Source organism: Balaenoptera physalus (assembly GCF_965194825.1).
Source record: "Balaenoptera physalus genome assembly, chromosome: 17".
Lineage (NCBI taxonomy): Eukaryota > Metazoa > Chordata > Mammalia > Artiodactyla > Balaenopteridae > Balaenoptera > Balaenoptera physalus.
Genome location: NC_138895.1, coordinates 24,373,270 through 24,388,040, shown reverse-complemented (window position 1 = coordinate 24,388,040; position 14,771 = coordinate 24,373,270). Strand labels below are relative to the sequence as shown.

General features: G+C 41.4%; 1 protein-coding gene and 1 long non-coding RNA gene across 3 annotated transcripts in view; both read right to left on the bottom strand.

Annotated features, from left to right (window-relative positions):
- ZBTB10 (zinc finger and BTB domain containing 10) overlaps positions 1-13,286 on the bottom strand; it is a 41,834-nt gene extending 28,548 nt beyond the window's left edge. Inside the window, exons 1-2 of one of the 2 annotated variants that reach the window (XM_082432842.1) lie at positions 7,984-13,286; positions 6,081-7,524 (exon numbers count right to left, since the gene is read on the bottom strand). In XM_082432842.1, coding sequence (XP_082288968.1) covers positions 6,081-7,524; positions 7,984-8,006 — 1,467 coding nt within the window. In that variant the 5' untranslated portion in view covers positions 8,007-13,286. The remainder of the gene's footprint in view (positions 1-6,080; positions 7,525-7,983) is intronic. The other variant, XM_082432843.1, reaches the window with a different exon arrangement.
- Positions 1-14,771, bottom strand: part of LOC309646515 — a 124,185-nt gene that overhangs the window by 68,452 nt on the left and 40,962 nt on the right. The gene's annotated exons all lie outside the window — the stretch shown is intronic.

Here is a 14,771-nt window from a genome sequence, read left to right as displayed (position 1 = left end):
TCCTGACTTTACTCACTTATTTAATAAGCATTAAGTGAATGCCTACTTTAGACAAGTTGTACACTGCAGACCCAAAATGAATTAGTTCCCAACCTGAAGTTATCACTACTGAGCAAGATTCTTAAGGTACTGAAGAGTATAACAAGCATGTTATGAGAGCAGAGAGCAGAGAGGAAGTGTATCTAATCCATTTTTTTTGGAGGTGGGGGAGGAGATGCTTTTTGAAAGAAAGATCTGAGCTGAGCCTTAAAGGATGCAAGAGTGGAATGGTAGGATGAGCTCTCTAAGCAAATGAGATGGCGTGAGAAAAAGAACCAAGATGGTCTATGGATCCTCACAATTCTAGATTTATGAAAGAACTTCAAGGTGATCCCAAAAAAATCCAAGAAATGCAAATATGCTCTTATGAATGTTTTAGGAGCTAAGTGTCTATAAATTGCATCAGATTATCAAGAGATTCAAATCCTGCACAAGATTAACCATTGCTATAGGTGCCTACAGAGCTTTAGAAGTAGTGATCTGATTTAATTAGCAGATAGAGATGACTGTGGCAGCAAAGTGGAGGATAATTATCAGGGGATGAAGACTAGAGATACTGTGACCAGGGGAATCTATTGTTAATAGTGCAACACACTGCACTTGCCAAGAAACAAGGACCTTAATTAGGTAAGAGAGAGAATATCAATGGGGGGAGAGGTAGAGAGGCAGAGCCTGGAAAAAAATTTGGAAAGTAAAATCCGAACTTGAGTGATTAACTAGATTTCAAGGTAGGGGTGGGGAGAGAGATCACAGGGTCTTCACAGCATTCTAGCTAGGGGAGCTAGATAATGCCACCAACCTGTAGAGAATCCAAGACCACACTACCCAGTCTCCCCACCCTTCTGAGGGGTACAATGGGAGAGAGAACTTCAGCTGCAGTGAGCTCACCTGTAGTCAATCCATAAATAAAAAAAGTGCTATTTGGCTAAAATAATCAAGTAATTAGTATTTACCTCCCTACACAGAATTATAGTCCTCTTTTGATAAATGGATTAGTAGAAAAAACAATTTCCAACACAAACATCAAAGTGTAAGCTAAAAGAATTAAAACCAAAAATCTTTACTACTTTTGTTGCAGCAACCCACTGGAACAGTATACTGAAAGATTTAAAACATCAATGTCCACTTACAAACCCAAATTCAATTTCTAGTAATGAGGACAAACAAGGCCACAGCAAACATGATGCCAAATAGATGCCTGCTAGTAGTACTGACAAATTATGTAACAGTCAGTAGAGAAAAAAAGGAAGATGTCCTTTGCAATCTTCTATCACTTCTCTGATCTCCTTGAGTGATGGCATCTTTTCTTGCAATTTAAGTACTATCCCCAGAAATTCTAAATCTATAGGCCTGGGGTATTAGCCTTCAGGTGATTACAACTTCCAACCAATTTCAGATGCCAAAAATATGCTTTATTATGAGCTCTCCTCAAAACCCACATATACACACTACACAGGTGCTTCTAAACAGCAACTTACACATATTTCATCGTGGTTCTCCCCTGCTTAAAACTGCTAAATAGTTTGCCCATTGTTAGCAGAATAAAATGTCAGTACAATCATTTCAACAAAAAAAGATCGTCCATAACCTGGAGTCTACCCATTCAAACTTGATTCTTCATCCTGCTCAATAACCAAATCATCTACTTCTCAGACACATCAAGACATCAATTTCCACTATGCTCAAGCTGCTTCCAACTGCAATGCCTGGAATGCCCTCCCCTCTTCAACACTTATTCACTTAACACAATTAAGTTAGGAGTCAATTCTACAAGCTTCTCCCAACCTTCACAAATAGAATTGATGACTTTCTTAGTGTCTTAACTGTAACTTGAATATACTTCTAACATGGTAGCTATCATTTTATGTCTGTCTCTCCTTACTAGAGTACAAGTTTCTTGAGGGCAGAAAAATGTCTTATTTATATAGGTTTATCTTCAGTGCCTTGTATCTACCTAATATGTGTATGTAAACTTAAGAAGGAGAAACAAGCCAATCTTAGATACACTGTAACATATAGTAAAAACCACAAGGGAAAGGAACCAGCTTTTACCAAATCAAAAACAATTAATGACTGTTAGAATCTATGTAAGTATTATACAAACTGATTACTTAATGGGCCATAGGCTCTGTAGTCATCTGTAATACCTATTTCTCCTTCCTAGTGAAAGGTTTTTTCAGTCTTTCTTCCAAAATCTTTAAAACAAAACAAAACAACTTATTTTTGCCAAATGCAAAGAAGGCTGGTAGATCTGTCTCACCTTTGCTTTTGTTGCTCACCAACATATTCCAATTAGTAATTTTAATTAGATCACTGATCTGAATTAAATATTTACTTTCTGGAAAGGTTAACTAAATTTGTAACAATAACACGTTTGAGTGCATGTTTTAGGCTTACTAAACTGGAAAGAGTTGACAGAATGTGTGATTTAGGCTACGAAAATTTCACAACTGGGTAGAAAGTGATCTGAACCAAGATACAGTGGTAATCACTGTTATTAAAGCAATTTTAAAGTCCTCTGGGCCAAATGGTCAAATCCTATATGAGCTAATCACTGAACCTGACTCTTCAGATATAGGCAGTTGTTACTCAAAATAGAAACTACATGTTGTCCCTTACATCCTTATAAATACAAGGGTATTTCTGAAATACAAGGCTCCAGAACAGATTCTGAAAGCATATTTATGGATTCTCACATGAGCAATCCTTAACAACCAACATACAAATAACAGAAGAATATCAAAGGTTTTAAGAATGTGCCACAGGGAATTCCCTGGCGGTTCAATGGTTAGGACTCCACACTTCCAATGTAGGGGGCACAGGTTCGATCCCTGGTTAGGGATCCCACAAGGCATGAGGTACAGCAAAAAAAAAAAAAAAAAAAAAAAAAGGATGTGCCACAGTTTTTTGGCCACCACCAAGGAATTAATGGAAAATAACTTTTCTCTTACAGAAGGCATAAGAAACAAAAAGTAAAGTAACCCTTATTCACATACTAAGATTTGGCCAAACTCTTCTCAAAACAAACAGGTCTCCATGTGCTCCTGATTACATTTAAATAAGAGAGGATAAACACACAGATGCATGTATATGCAAAGACTGGAAGTAGATAGAAGAAAACTGTTATTGGGAGGTGAGGGGGAACTAGGTAAGAGGGAGACTCATCTGCTATTATTTATCCTTCTATATACTTTTCCAATTTTTGAAAATGAGCATATACTATTTTCATAATAATAAAACTTATCTTGCTAGTTTTCTGGGTTTTAAAAAAAAAAAGGGAGGGGAAGATAAAGGGAGTGAATTACACCCTAGCCTCAAACTTAATTCTTGCCAGAGGAACTCCAGAGGAACTCTTATTTCAGCATTTTTAAGACAGGACAAAGCTAATGCAAGATATTTCTTACGAAGGTGAGAAAAATTGCATGTATGATGAGAAAGTCTCAATCCTCAAAGAATTGAATGGCCAAAGTCTCTAAAAGTATGAAGAAGAGAATTGGTTTGCTCTCTAGAATCAAGAGTGATTCCATGAGATAAAGTGGCTTCCAAACTGAGAAAACTGGTAACACTGAGACATGAGGTACCAAGTCCTCCCAAAAAACGTTGTTATAGTTATCTACAATGAAAATAAGTAATGATGGTAATAACAGTTATCATTTACTGAGTGATTACGTGCTGGCATATATACTTTGCACACATGAGGAAACTAGAAGTTAACTCATTTTCCTGCCAAGAAAGAGGATTAGGACTCAGGTCCCCCTTCTTTAAACTCAAGAATGTTCTTACAGATTGTGTTATACTGCCTCCTACAGGTAATCAAAGGCTACATGGCAACGGAAAAAAAGTGATTAACTCTGCCCATAGGAAGAAATAAGTCAGTTCTTGAACCTGACACTCATGTAATAACAAGACAAAAGGATTCTATAGGTGGTACCTGGGGTCAATCACAAGGTAACACCCCAAACTAAGGTTAGTTAGAATGAAAACAGAAATAACATCCAAAATCCAATCCAGGGAACCAATAAATAGCCTTAGGCAAACATGACTACTAAACTTTATTATTCTCTGTCTAATGAAATAATGTCCTAAGAGAAAAAAGGTGGTCTACAGATTATATCTGTAAAAAGGGAGTTTAAGGGGGCAAAGGGTAAGGGAGGGATAACGCAGGGATTAAGTTTAGAAAAGGGTTTACCTAGGAATGAATTCCCTAATCCAGACATATGCCTAGGGGAGAAGGATACACCACACTAAGTCTATCATAAGGTTATCCAACTAATTCCCCTTCCTCTGATTTCAGGTTCACTAAGCAGCTAATTATAATTTGTACTCCCATTCAGATCTGCCTACACGTAGACTACGCTGAAGAAGATAAAGAGTCCACTGGATTAGGAAAATTCATTCTGATTGTCTTTTTAAATGCTTCTAAATAACCAACTTACCATTTAGAAAAGCACACTTTCATTTTCACAAGCCTTCCACCTCCATCATACTACTAAATAACTTCAAGAATATATAACTCTTTAAAGCCTCTAGACTCCTCTTCTGTAAAATGGGAACAGAATAATTACTTGCCAGAGTAAGGGACATCTGTATTCGGCATACAGAAGACAAGTTTGGCACTCCAGTGCCCAAGCTCACAAAGATAGTAATTGCAGAAAGCTGAGATCTGAACCTAGATTTACTCCAAAACTTTTTTTTTCCATTGCAACATTCCTTATAGACTTCAGTCTCATTTATCACAAGAACTGTAAGACTTGGGACAATTTACTTAACCTTTCTGGGCCTTATATCTTTAAGTGACCTTCCTTCTAGGGCTTAGGCAACTAAAACTTGTGCAAAAACTGTTGCCATTGCCCCCTGAGAAAAACAACCCTATGCTTTAACGTTAAAGCCTCAACTTCTGAGAAACTTCTGGGCTACGGGGTTACTGGATAGTGCCTAATTAACTCCAGTATAAGTGTTCTGAACAGCAAGATCATTCCAATAAACACACAAAGGGACTAATATCCGAAAGGTGACTTTCTAAAATCAATGGCTAGCAATACAAAAGAATAAATTCCATCCACCACCACAGGTTGTCTAAAAGTCTTCGAAGCACTTATCAACATCTGTTTGGCTTGAAAAAGCATTATCAAAATGGTAAGACTATTATTTTTAGACTAGAAATATTAAAACAAGAGCTAAGAATAACTAAAATATAACTTTGTTTTATAACTAAGAACTTATGATTTTAAGGAGTTTGGTAAATACATTCTCTACCAGTCCAAATCAACTACTTGGTATAAGTAACTTTACATTAAACATTTCAAATATGCTAAGTTTAAAGTAAACTGCACTTACAAGAAACTTTTTGAAAAGGGGGGTTACAGAAAATCTCAGCACAAAAATCTGGGTAGAAGGAAACAAAAACTACCACAATTTACCAAAAGTATGCCTTTGGAAAGAGAAGTTCAACAAGTTTAACGGAGATGAATTTAGTAAAATAACCCACGAAAAATGAGTCTTATCCAAATAGCTTCCTCTACATTTACATACTGCTCTCATATTTCACATTATCCTGATATGATAAAAAATATTTTTCTCCGTTGGATGTTCTCCTAAAAGGGGTAGCGTCAAAGATTAAGGAAATTGTTTAATTCATTCTTCAAAGAGTTACCAGATTTGACTTCCACCAGCAAGCTGAAAGACTACCAACATAAAGCAGCTTTCCTAAAACCACAGCTAATAACATTTTGACCCCACAAAGCCAACCTTACAGGGTTAAACCCTTCCACCTCGCGTATTAAACTTTCCTTTTGATTCAACCTGATGGGCAAAGAAATCTGCGTCACGAAAAAATTAAAACAAATTCAGCGTTACGATTAGAAAATTGTTATTCCCCCCCTCCCCCCCTAACTTTTGAAAACTTGTTCCCAGGTTTTCTAACCCCCCCACGCGTAAGCTCCCGACACCTCTCTCCCAACAGGAAAGATGTCTTCACCCAGGAAAACGGGGTTTTCAGCTGATAAACCTTTCCCCCGAAGTAGAAACAGAATACACCGTACCTGGGCGTTGGCTTCGTGGAGTTTGTGCTCGGTAGAGACGTGGTGCCTCAGAAGGAGGGTTTTCTTGTAGTTGCGGGTCCCTCGCGAAAGCTCGTCGTGCCCCACTGGAGGCAGGTCCCCGCTTATCCCGTCCTCGGGGGTCTTTTGGCACCAGCCGCAAGACATAAGGCCAGTATCCTTGGAATAGCGCAGCCAGGGAAAATCTTTGAGCCAGGAGGTCTGAAAGGAGCACTGGAGCTTCTGCATTAGGGACTTGGGCCGCGCGAGCGGGAAGTGCTGGACAGTCTCCCCTTCGCCAGCTCCCACTCCGCTGCCCTCCGCTTCGTCCCCGCCATCGCCGCCCGACCGCCTGCTGCTGCTGCAGCTGCCGCCTTCCGCCCCGCTGCCGTCGCCCAGGCTCGCCCCCTCCTCTTCGTCCTCGGTGCTGTCGCTCAGGGACGCGCCGTCCGGCATCAACTCCTTCCCCTCCAGCGCGTCCAGCTCCAGCTCCACGGCCGCGGGCCCTCGCCCATTGAAATGCCTCAGGGGCCACGCCGAGGTCTCGGGGCGGCCGCGGCTACTGCCATTGTTGCCGAGCCCCCCACCGCCGCCGCCGCCGCCGCCTCGGAAGGCCAGAGTCCGACGGTTCCTTTCCGCTAGCAGGGGGCCCCCTGCGCCACCGCCACCCAGCGAGGTGGGGCCGCCCGCGTCTTGGGGGAGCAGCAACTCCTTGGTTTCCTCGGCGGCGGCGGCCACCCCGGCAGAGGCCTCCAGGTCTTGGGGCTCCAGGCCCTCCAATTCCACTTCCTCGTCGGCCCCCCGCCCATTGAGCTGCTGCGGCGCTGGCGGCTGGGGCTGTCTTGGCTGGGGGTGCTGGGGCCAAGCCGAGGCCTCCCCGCCAACGTTATTGTTCGCGGAGCCGCCGCCGCCGCCGCTGGCGGTGACCAACCCGCCTCCTCGGAACGCCAGCGTCCTGCGGTTCATTTCACTGAACGACATGGCGCGCGCCGCCGCCGCCGCCGCCCGGTGCCCCGGCTCGCGCCCGGCCTCCGGCCGCGTCCCGCGCGCTCCCCCTCCGCTTCGCCCCCGCCCCCACCCCGGGCGTTCCGGTCTCGCGGGGCTCGGCCTCGCCCTCCCGCCCGGCTCGCACTCGCTCCCCGGGGCTGCCTCACGCGTCCGCTGCCGCCGCCGCCGCCGCCCGCCGGGCCGCCGCCTCCGGCCGCCTCCTAATCCTCCACCCCCGCCCCGCTGCGCTCCGGGCAGCGTCCCGCGCGGAGAAGGGGGCGGGCGGCGGAGAGGTGAGCAGCGAGCCCGGGCGCGTGGGGCCTTCGAAGTTGAGAGGCGGAGTGCGGGGAGACCCTCCGCTGCCCCCTCTTTAAAGCCGCGCGCACACACCGACCCTCCAAACAGATATCCTTCCTCCGGCGCGCCGAGGAGTCCCAACCCGCTGCCGGCTTCCGAGGCGCTGAGGGCGAGAAGCACGTTAAACTGCCGGGCTCCGCCACATAACGAACCGACAATAAAGCCGGCGGAGCGTTTCCGTCCGACCAGGCCCCGGCGGAGGTCGAATGGCAAATGAACAACGGACCGTGCGCCCACAATGCACCGGGGTAGCAGTAACCGCTGGAGGGGGAAAGGGTGGGGGCCGGGCTGGGGGAGGGGGGCTGGGCTTGGGGCTGGGCTGGGGTGGGGTGGGGTGGGGGCGCCAGGGGACCGGGAAAGGGGCCGGGCCGCGCCTCCGGCCTGGGGGCGGGGGTGCGGCCGCGGGGAAGGAAGTCGGCCGAGGAGCGGGGGACAAAAGGCCGGGCGGCGGGCTGGGGGTCTCGGGGAGGGGGCGGGCGTGTGCGGCCGGGGCCGGGCTCCGCGGAGGACAAACAGCTGGCGAGTGTCAGGGTCTGGCCGCCTCCCCGCTACCCGCACGCACCTACCCGCGCCCGGGAAGCACATTTTCCTTCTCTCGCCACGAGTTCACCTGGGACTTTGGAAATAACTGTGCGGTGGGAGCTGCGCTCCAGCCTTGTCATTTGCTGAGGGTGGCGGTGCCCAAGGAAGTGAACTTATTTTGTTCCTTCACAAAGACTGGACCAGGCTGTGCCTTTCACGCGAGGAGGTTGCAACCACGGACACCTCCTCGTCTGAGGCATTGTGTGTGCGAGGCAGCACTTCAGGCCCAAGGCAATAATCATTTCACAGAAAATGCACCGCCCCGAGTGTCTTATTGCTGTGATGAAATGGAAATTTAAATAAAAGGTCGAACACGTGCGTTCAGTGGGAAGTATTGACATGGGTGTTACATCACCAGCAGCCAATCAGATAACTCCAGTCGTGTTTATACTTCTACAACCACCTTGTGAGTATTACAGTATGTCATAACGTTATAAATATTAGGCAGGGTTTTCCCCAAGAGTGGGGAGGAGTCCGCTTATACAGACGCTGCGTGCGACTCCGAAGATCGTGTGTGTAAAGGCAAGAATTGATTTGTAGGACTTGTTTTTTTTAACTGTTTACACTGCATTTGGAATTTAGAATGATTAGAAGAACAGATGGAGCTGGAAATGAAACTCTTACAATAATAATCGTAGTCAAGTTTTTCAGAAGATTTTCCAGCTTAGAGCCCTTATACTCCTATTTAAAATTTTTTAATATGCTGAATTTAGCAAAATCTAAAGTGTTTAGATTCATTTTACTATTTTGAAATGTGAAACAAACTTGTAAAAACACAAGAAGAAAAAATGAAAGGAAAAGCAAAAAAAACAAGAAGTGTGAAATCTTAAATTATTTTTATTCAAACCTATTTCAGGTTAAAAAGATTCTCAAACTATGGAGGAGCTTTTTATTCTTTTAAGAAATATAATAAGAGGACTAAATGAAACAACGTATGTAACCTTAAAAATAAAATAACTCAGTAAATTAAAAATTAAAAAATATAAAAAGTTTAATCACAAACTAATATAAAATATGTTCAAGATAATTATTGAGTGGGAAAAAATATGTTACTTCTTACATTAATATATGTCAGGATGTGCATGGGGGAAAAAATACAAACTCTACAGTTGTAGATTATCTTGTGTTAGAGATTTTAATCTTCTACATTATATATTAATGAAAATTATGTATGTTTAATAAAGAGCATGTGTTACAATTTTTAGGTTCTCTAGTCTTGTGATTCAGAAATTTCTACTTTTAAAATAATATTTAAAGCTTTGAATATACCATGAGGAATATGGAATATGCTATGTTTTTCAAGATTAACTTTTAAAAAAACAGATTTATTATAAAATACCATTTGTCTTAATATTTTTAAATGGACTAAGCACATGCATGCACAGCCAGACTCATATATTATTGGATATATAGATTTAGTCAAAACAGCTTTCACTTGATTCACTGTAATTTTAGTATCTGTGTAAATGAGCAGTGTTGTTTATCAAACAAAAAATATGAGTTCTACCTTATAGATGAAATGTAATTTTAATGTAAAGAATGATGGTACTAACTTGCCACAAAAAGATTTTGGCTTTGAGTTTTTTTTCAGTAATGATCATATTGCCACCTGTCCATATTGTCACCTGGCCACCAGTGATCAACAGCTTGAAATTCCAATATAGGTCCTCAGGTTGGTACAGTTCGTGGGTTTTTAAAAAACTTTGTCCTGCTTTGTTTTAGTTGGAAAGCTTAGGACAGTGGAATCTATGGTGACCTAATTTGTACATTGGAGAAATGAGGATTCTGCCTGCTTGGCTGTATGTATTATGTGCTTCCATGTAACATATGGAGGAATGTTATAATAATACTGTGCTTTGTCCTTAATGCATTTTTTAAAATTCCAGGCACTTTGCAAATAAATATATATACATTATTTATTCAATTTTAACCACCACTGCCTCCTCCATAAAAGGAGGGAACAGTTACTGAAGTTAATTGCTTATCTAGGGTTAAGGTGATGGGAAGTAAAATGTACCTAAGAATTTTTTAATTTCAACTTTAAAGATTATTTTCATTCCCATACTGTTAAATTCATATCTTTGCTTCTTTTCATCTTATATGCCTAGTACATAGTAGGCAATATATAAGTTTATGCTAGTATTATTATTTTTGCTGATTCCAATAGCACCAGAATCACCAGAAATGCTTGAATCCATAAAGTTGTTAATTGTGTCCGAACTGTATTTTTCTCAGACATATATCTTACCTTATATTTTGTAGAATTCACATCATCTTCTGTCTGGAATTATGATTAAACGTGCACTGATGAGGAATGAACAACACTAGATTCAAGTGGTACAAATAAATGACTTAAATTCTAGGGCCACTGACCACCTAACAGCCAAACAGTGGGAGTGTGTGGTGTATGTGTGTGTATGTATTTATATTTTTATCATTTTATATGTATAAATATATACTCAGGTGTCTTCTAAACCCTGAAGGAAGATCGAATCAGAAACAAAGTTCAAGAGGACAGTAATCCACAAATGGCTCAGAATACCCTGTACAAGGGAACTTTGAGTAACAGAAGGGGATCTCCTGTTCTGTAAATGGAGTTTTTAAGAATTCCCCCACCCCTTCCAGCCTCCTAGCAGCAAGCCAGGATCTGTTCTCCCCTCTAGCCCCTATATTTACAGTTGGGGTTCTACCATATTTAAGGGGATTCCCCCTTATGCTTACCAGGGGAACCCCTCCAGAATGGGGCACCCCCAACCAATTTGTCCCCTAATTTCACTTTAGGCTATGTGGAGCTGCTGCAGGTTACCTTGATAACTCTTCCACTGTAACTCTGTGATGAGGCTGAGCTCCTAGACCTGGTTCAGCTGATTTCTGACAGTCAAACTTGACTGTCCTTTATTGCCTTGGTAGAGGCACTTTGCCTCTGTCAGCGCTTTGCCTCTTTAGGTTCTAGGAACAATGGTCTGTGATTCCATCTGTGGCACTGACATGAGTCATCCACCAGAATAAAGTACCTGAGAATAGAAACTCTGTATTATTCACTCTTATTCTCCCCTTCCCCAGCACCACCCCAGCACAAAGTAGGCAATTAATGAATGTTTATTGGATAATCATCTTCCCTTGCAATCTGTTTTGGTAGGCCACTTTTTTCTTTTGTTTCTTCTTCTTTCCCTTAGATAATTAAAAATACTCTTTTCAAAGATATAGACCTACTGTTTCCATTGCATTTACATTAAGAGCAATAATAATCATATAATACACAATGGAATATTATTCAGCCCTTAAAAAGAAGGAAATCCTGCCATTTGCAAGAACATGGATGGACCTTGAGGACATTATGCTAAGTGAAATAAGCCAGACACAAAGGGAAAAATACTACATGATGCCACCTATGTGAGGAATCTAGTCAAACTCATAGAAGCAGAAGGTGGAATGGTGGTTGCCAGGGCTGGGAGGAGAGGGAAATAAGAGGTATCAGTCAAAGGGTACAGTTTCAGTTATACAAGATGAATAGTCTTAGAGATCTACTGTATAGCATAGTGCCTATAGTTAACCATACTGTACCGTACACTTAAAATTTTGGGAAGAGGATAGATCTTAAGTGTCCTTATCACAAAAAAAATCAGTAAACAGACTGGGCAGTAGTCTATTTGGGAGATGATGGATACGTTTATGGCATAGGTAGTGGTAATGGTTTCATAAGTGTATACTTATCTCCAAACTCATCAAATTGTGTACATTAAATATGTACTGCTTTTCATATGTCAATCATACCTCAATAAAGAGGCTTAAGCAAAAACAATGATAATCATGGAGTTGAATATAAATAACATTAGCACCATTTTCTGTGTTGCTTACAGTGAATCATAATTTACACAACTTCCTTGTGAGTTAAATCTGGGCAGGTATTATTATCTTCATTCAACAGATGAGGATACCCAAGTACGAAAAGGTTAATTGACTTGCTTAAAGTTATTGGATGAGGCAAAATTTACCTTTGCAAGTTGAAGACAAGGATAATGCTCTCTAGTCTAAGGCACCCTTAGCTACTAAAACACAAATAATACACTTAACAATGTTGTATCTGCATAACTGTAGGCTACACTTAATTTTAAATATTTTTATTGTTCAAATACTCTCATAGAAGAAAAGAAAAAGAAAAAAGATCATCAGTGCCCAGAACTAACCACTATTGTGCAAATACAGTCTTCTTTTTTGTGCCTAGCCAAAAAATTTTTTTGGTGTTTATGAATTAGACTTAGCATATTTTTGCTTTTAGTTTTTAATATGTTTTAATATGATTAAATATTTTTTGTATTTTAATGGATATAGATATACGATAATTGATTTAACCAGTCTTCCATTGTTGAACATTTCATTGTTTACAGTTTTGGGGGTTTTGCCATTATAAATAACTCTTTAGTGAGTATCCTTGAAACTAAAACTTTGTATCTTATTCCTTTAGGATAAATTCTAAAAGGGGAATTTCTGGCAAAGGGAATGAACATTTTATAAAGTTGTATTAATATCACCTGATTGCCCTCCAGAAATGTTCTCAAAGGTGTAAAAAGTACCAAAAGAAAATGTTATTAGGGAGGTATTTTTATAATGCTGGGGAGTGAAAGACTAGTTCTAAGCGGAATACAATGTCCAGAAACTTTAAAGGAAAAGATTGTCAGAACTGACTATATAAATTATAAAACTTTTGTTTTCCAAAAACGTAATAAAGATTTCTTAGAGTGAACTAGGAAAAAGAAATAGGGATATATATGACAGAAAGAGGCTTAATATCAACTAATATCCAAAGGGCTCTCATAAATCCATAAGATAAACACATTATCTAGTAGAAGAAAAAAGAAATGTGCAAAGGACATGTATTAGAAAAATCACAGAAGAGAAAATACAAGTGACTAGTAAACTTATGAAAAGATGTGCAGACCTGGCAATAATCAGAGAAATGTGCATTAGAAACACCAGGAGAGGGCTTCCCTGGTGGCGCAGTGGTTGAGAATCTGCCTGCCAATGCAGGGGACACGGGTTCGAGCCCTGGTCTGGGAAGATCCCACATGCTGCGGAGCAACTGGGTCCGTGAGCCACAACTACTGAACCTGCGCATCTGGAGCCTGTGCTCCGCAACAAGAGAGGCCGCGATAGTGAGAGGCCCGCGCACCGCGATGAAGAATGGCCCCCGCTTGCCGCAACTAGAGGAAGCCCTCGCACAGAAACGAAGACCCAACACAGCCAAAAATAAATAAATAAATAAATAAATTTATAAAAAAAAACAAAAAACACCAGGAGATGAAATTTTTTAACCCATCAGAGGTATAGGAAAATGAATATAATTGAGAATGGGGATAGGAACAACTTTTCTGGTAGGCTATTTGGCTATAGGTATCAAAATATAAAATGTGTATATATCTTTTTACCCAGCACCTTCAGTTCTAGGAATTTATCCTAGAAAAGTATTAAAATGTCTGTGCAAGGATGTTCATTGAATCACAAGGATGTGTTTATAAGCCTAAAACTCTTGAGCTTCCATCAGTGTGGGGTTATTTACATACATTATGGCACATGCCTATAATGAATTATTGAGCCATTAAAAAGGTTGATGTGGTATTATGTAAGTCCAGGGCTTATTACTGAGTGAAAAAAGCAATATGTATATTAACAGATATAACAGGAATAATTAATGCAATTAATAGCTACTGAGCACCTACTTTTGTCAAGTACTGGGCATACATTCATTACTGAACGAAAAAGGCATACTCCCAAGAGCGTATATATAAGTTTGTATGTGAGTACAAGCATAAAAAGTAGTTTAAAAGGATGTACTTTCCATACTGTCTTATACTGATATTATAATTTATATTGAGTATATAATACAAAAAATAAAGCTGTTTTCGGTTTTGGGGAAAAAGTTAACTTTGATGATATGTTTTTCCCCAGGGCTTCTGGAAAATACTGTCCTTTCTTCTTGTTCTCCATGTATCGTGAACCAACTTTGCCCTGCCCCCCAAAAATAAACACAAAGATTTAAAAGATAAAAACCAGTGATTCTTTTCTTAGAAAATTCTAAATCCCTTTAAAACATGATTTATATTTCAAAAGCTTGTGTTTACAAGCATATGTTCAGGGTAGCATCTATCTCACTAAACCATACATTCTAGCCCTGCCCTCTAATCCATTCTTACTGTGAAGCCAGTAATCTTTTTAAAATGCCAATCTGATTTTATCACCCCACCCACATTAAAACCCTACAAAAGTTTTAATTATTTTCTGTTGGTCTACGTATCAAAACACCTTAAAGCCCTGCAGAGCCCAGCAAGTCTGGCTGCCTTCCACCTCTCCAGCCTCTCCTTCTTCCTCTAACCCTCTCCTCCAGAAGCTAGCCTCCTTCTGTCCTTCAGGTTTGCTTTGATCCCTGTCTGGCCTTTGCACTGTTCCCTGTCTGTAACGCTCTTCCTTCCCTTCTTCTAATGAACCCACATTCATTCTTTTTTTTTTTTATAAAGTTATTGATTGATTGATTTTTTTGGCTGCATTGGGTCTTTGTTGCTGCATGTGGGCTTACTCTAGTTGCAGCGAGCGGGGGCTACTCTTCGTTGCAGTGTGTGGGCTTCTTATTGCTGTGGCTTCTCGTTGCGGAGCACGGGCTCTAGGCGCGCAGGCTTCAGTAGTTGCAACACGCGGGCTCAGTAGTTGTGGCTCGCGGGCTCTAGAGCGCAGGCTTAGTAGTTGTGGCACACGGACTTAGTTGCTCCGTGGCAT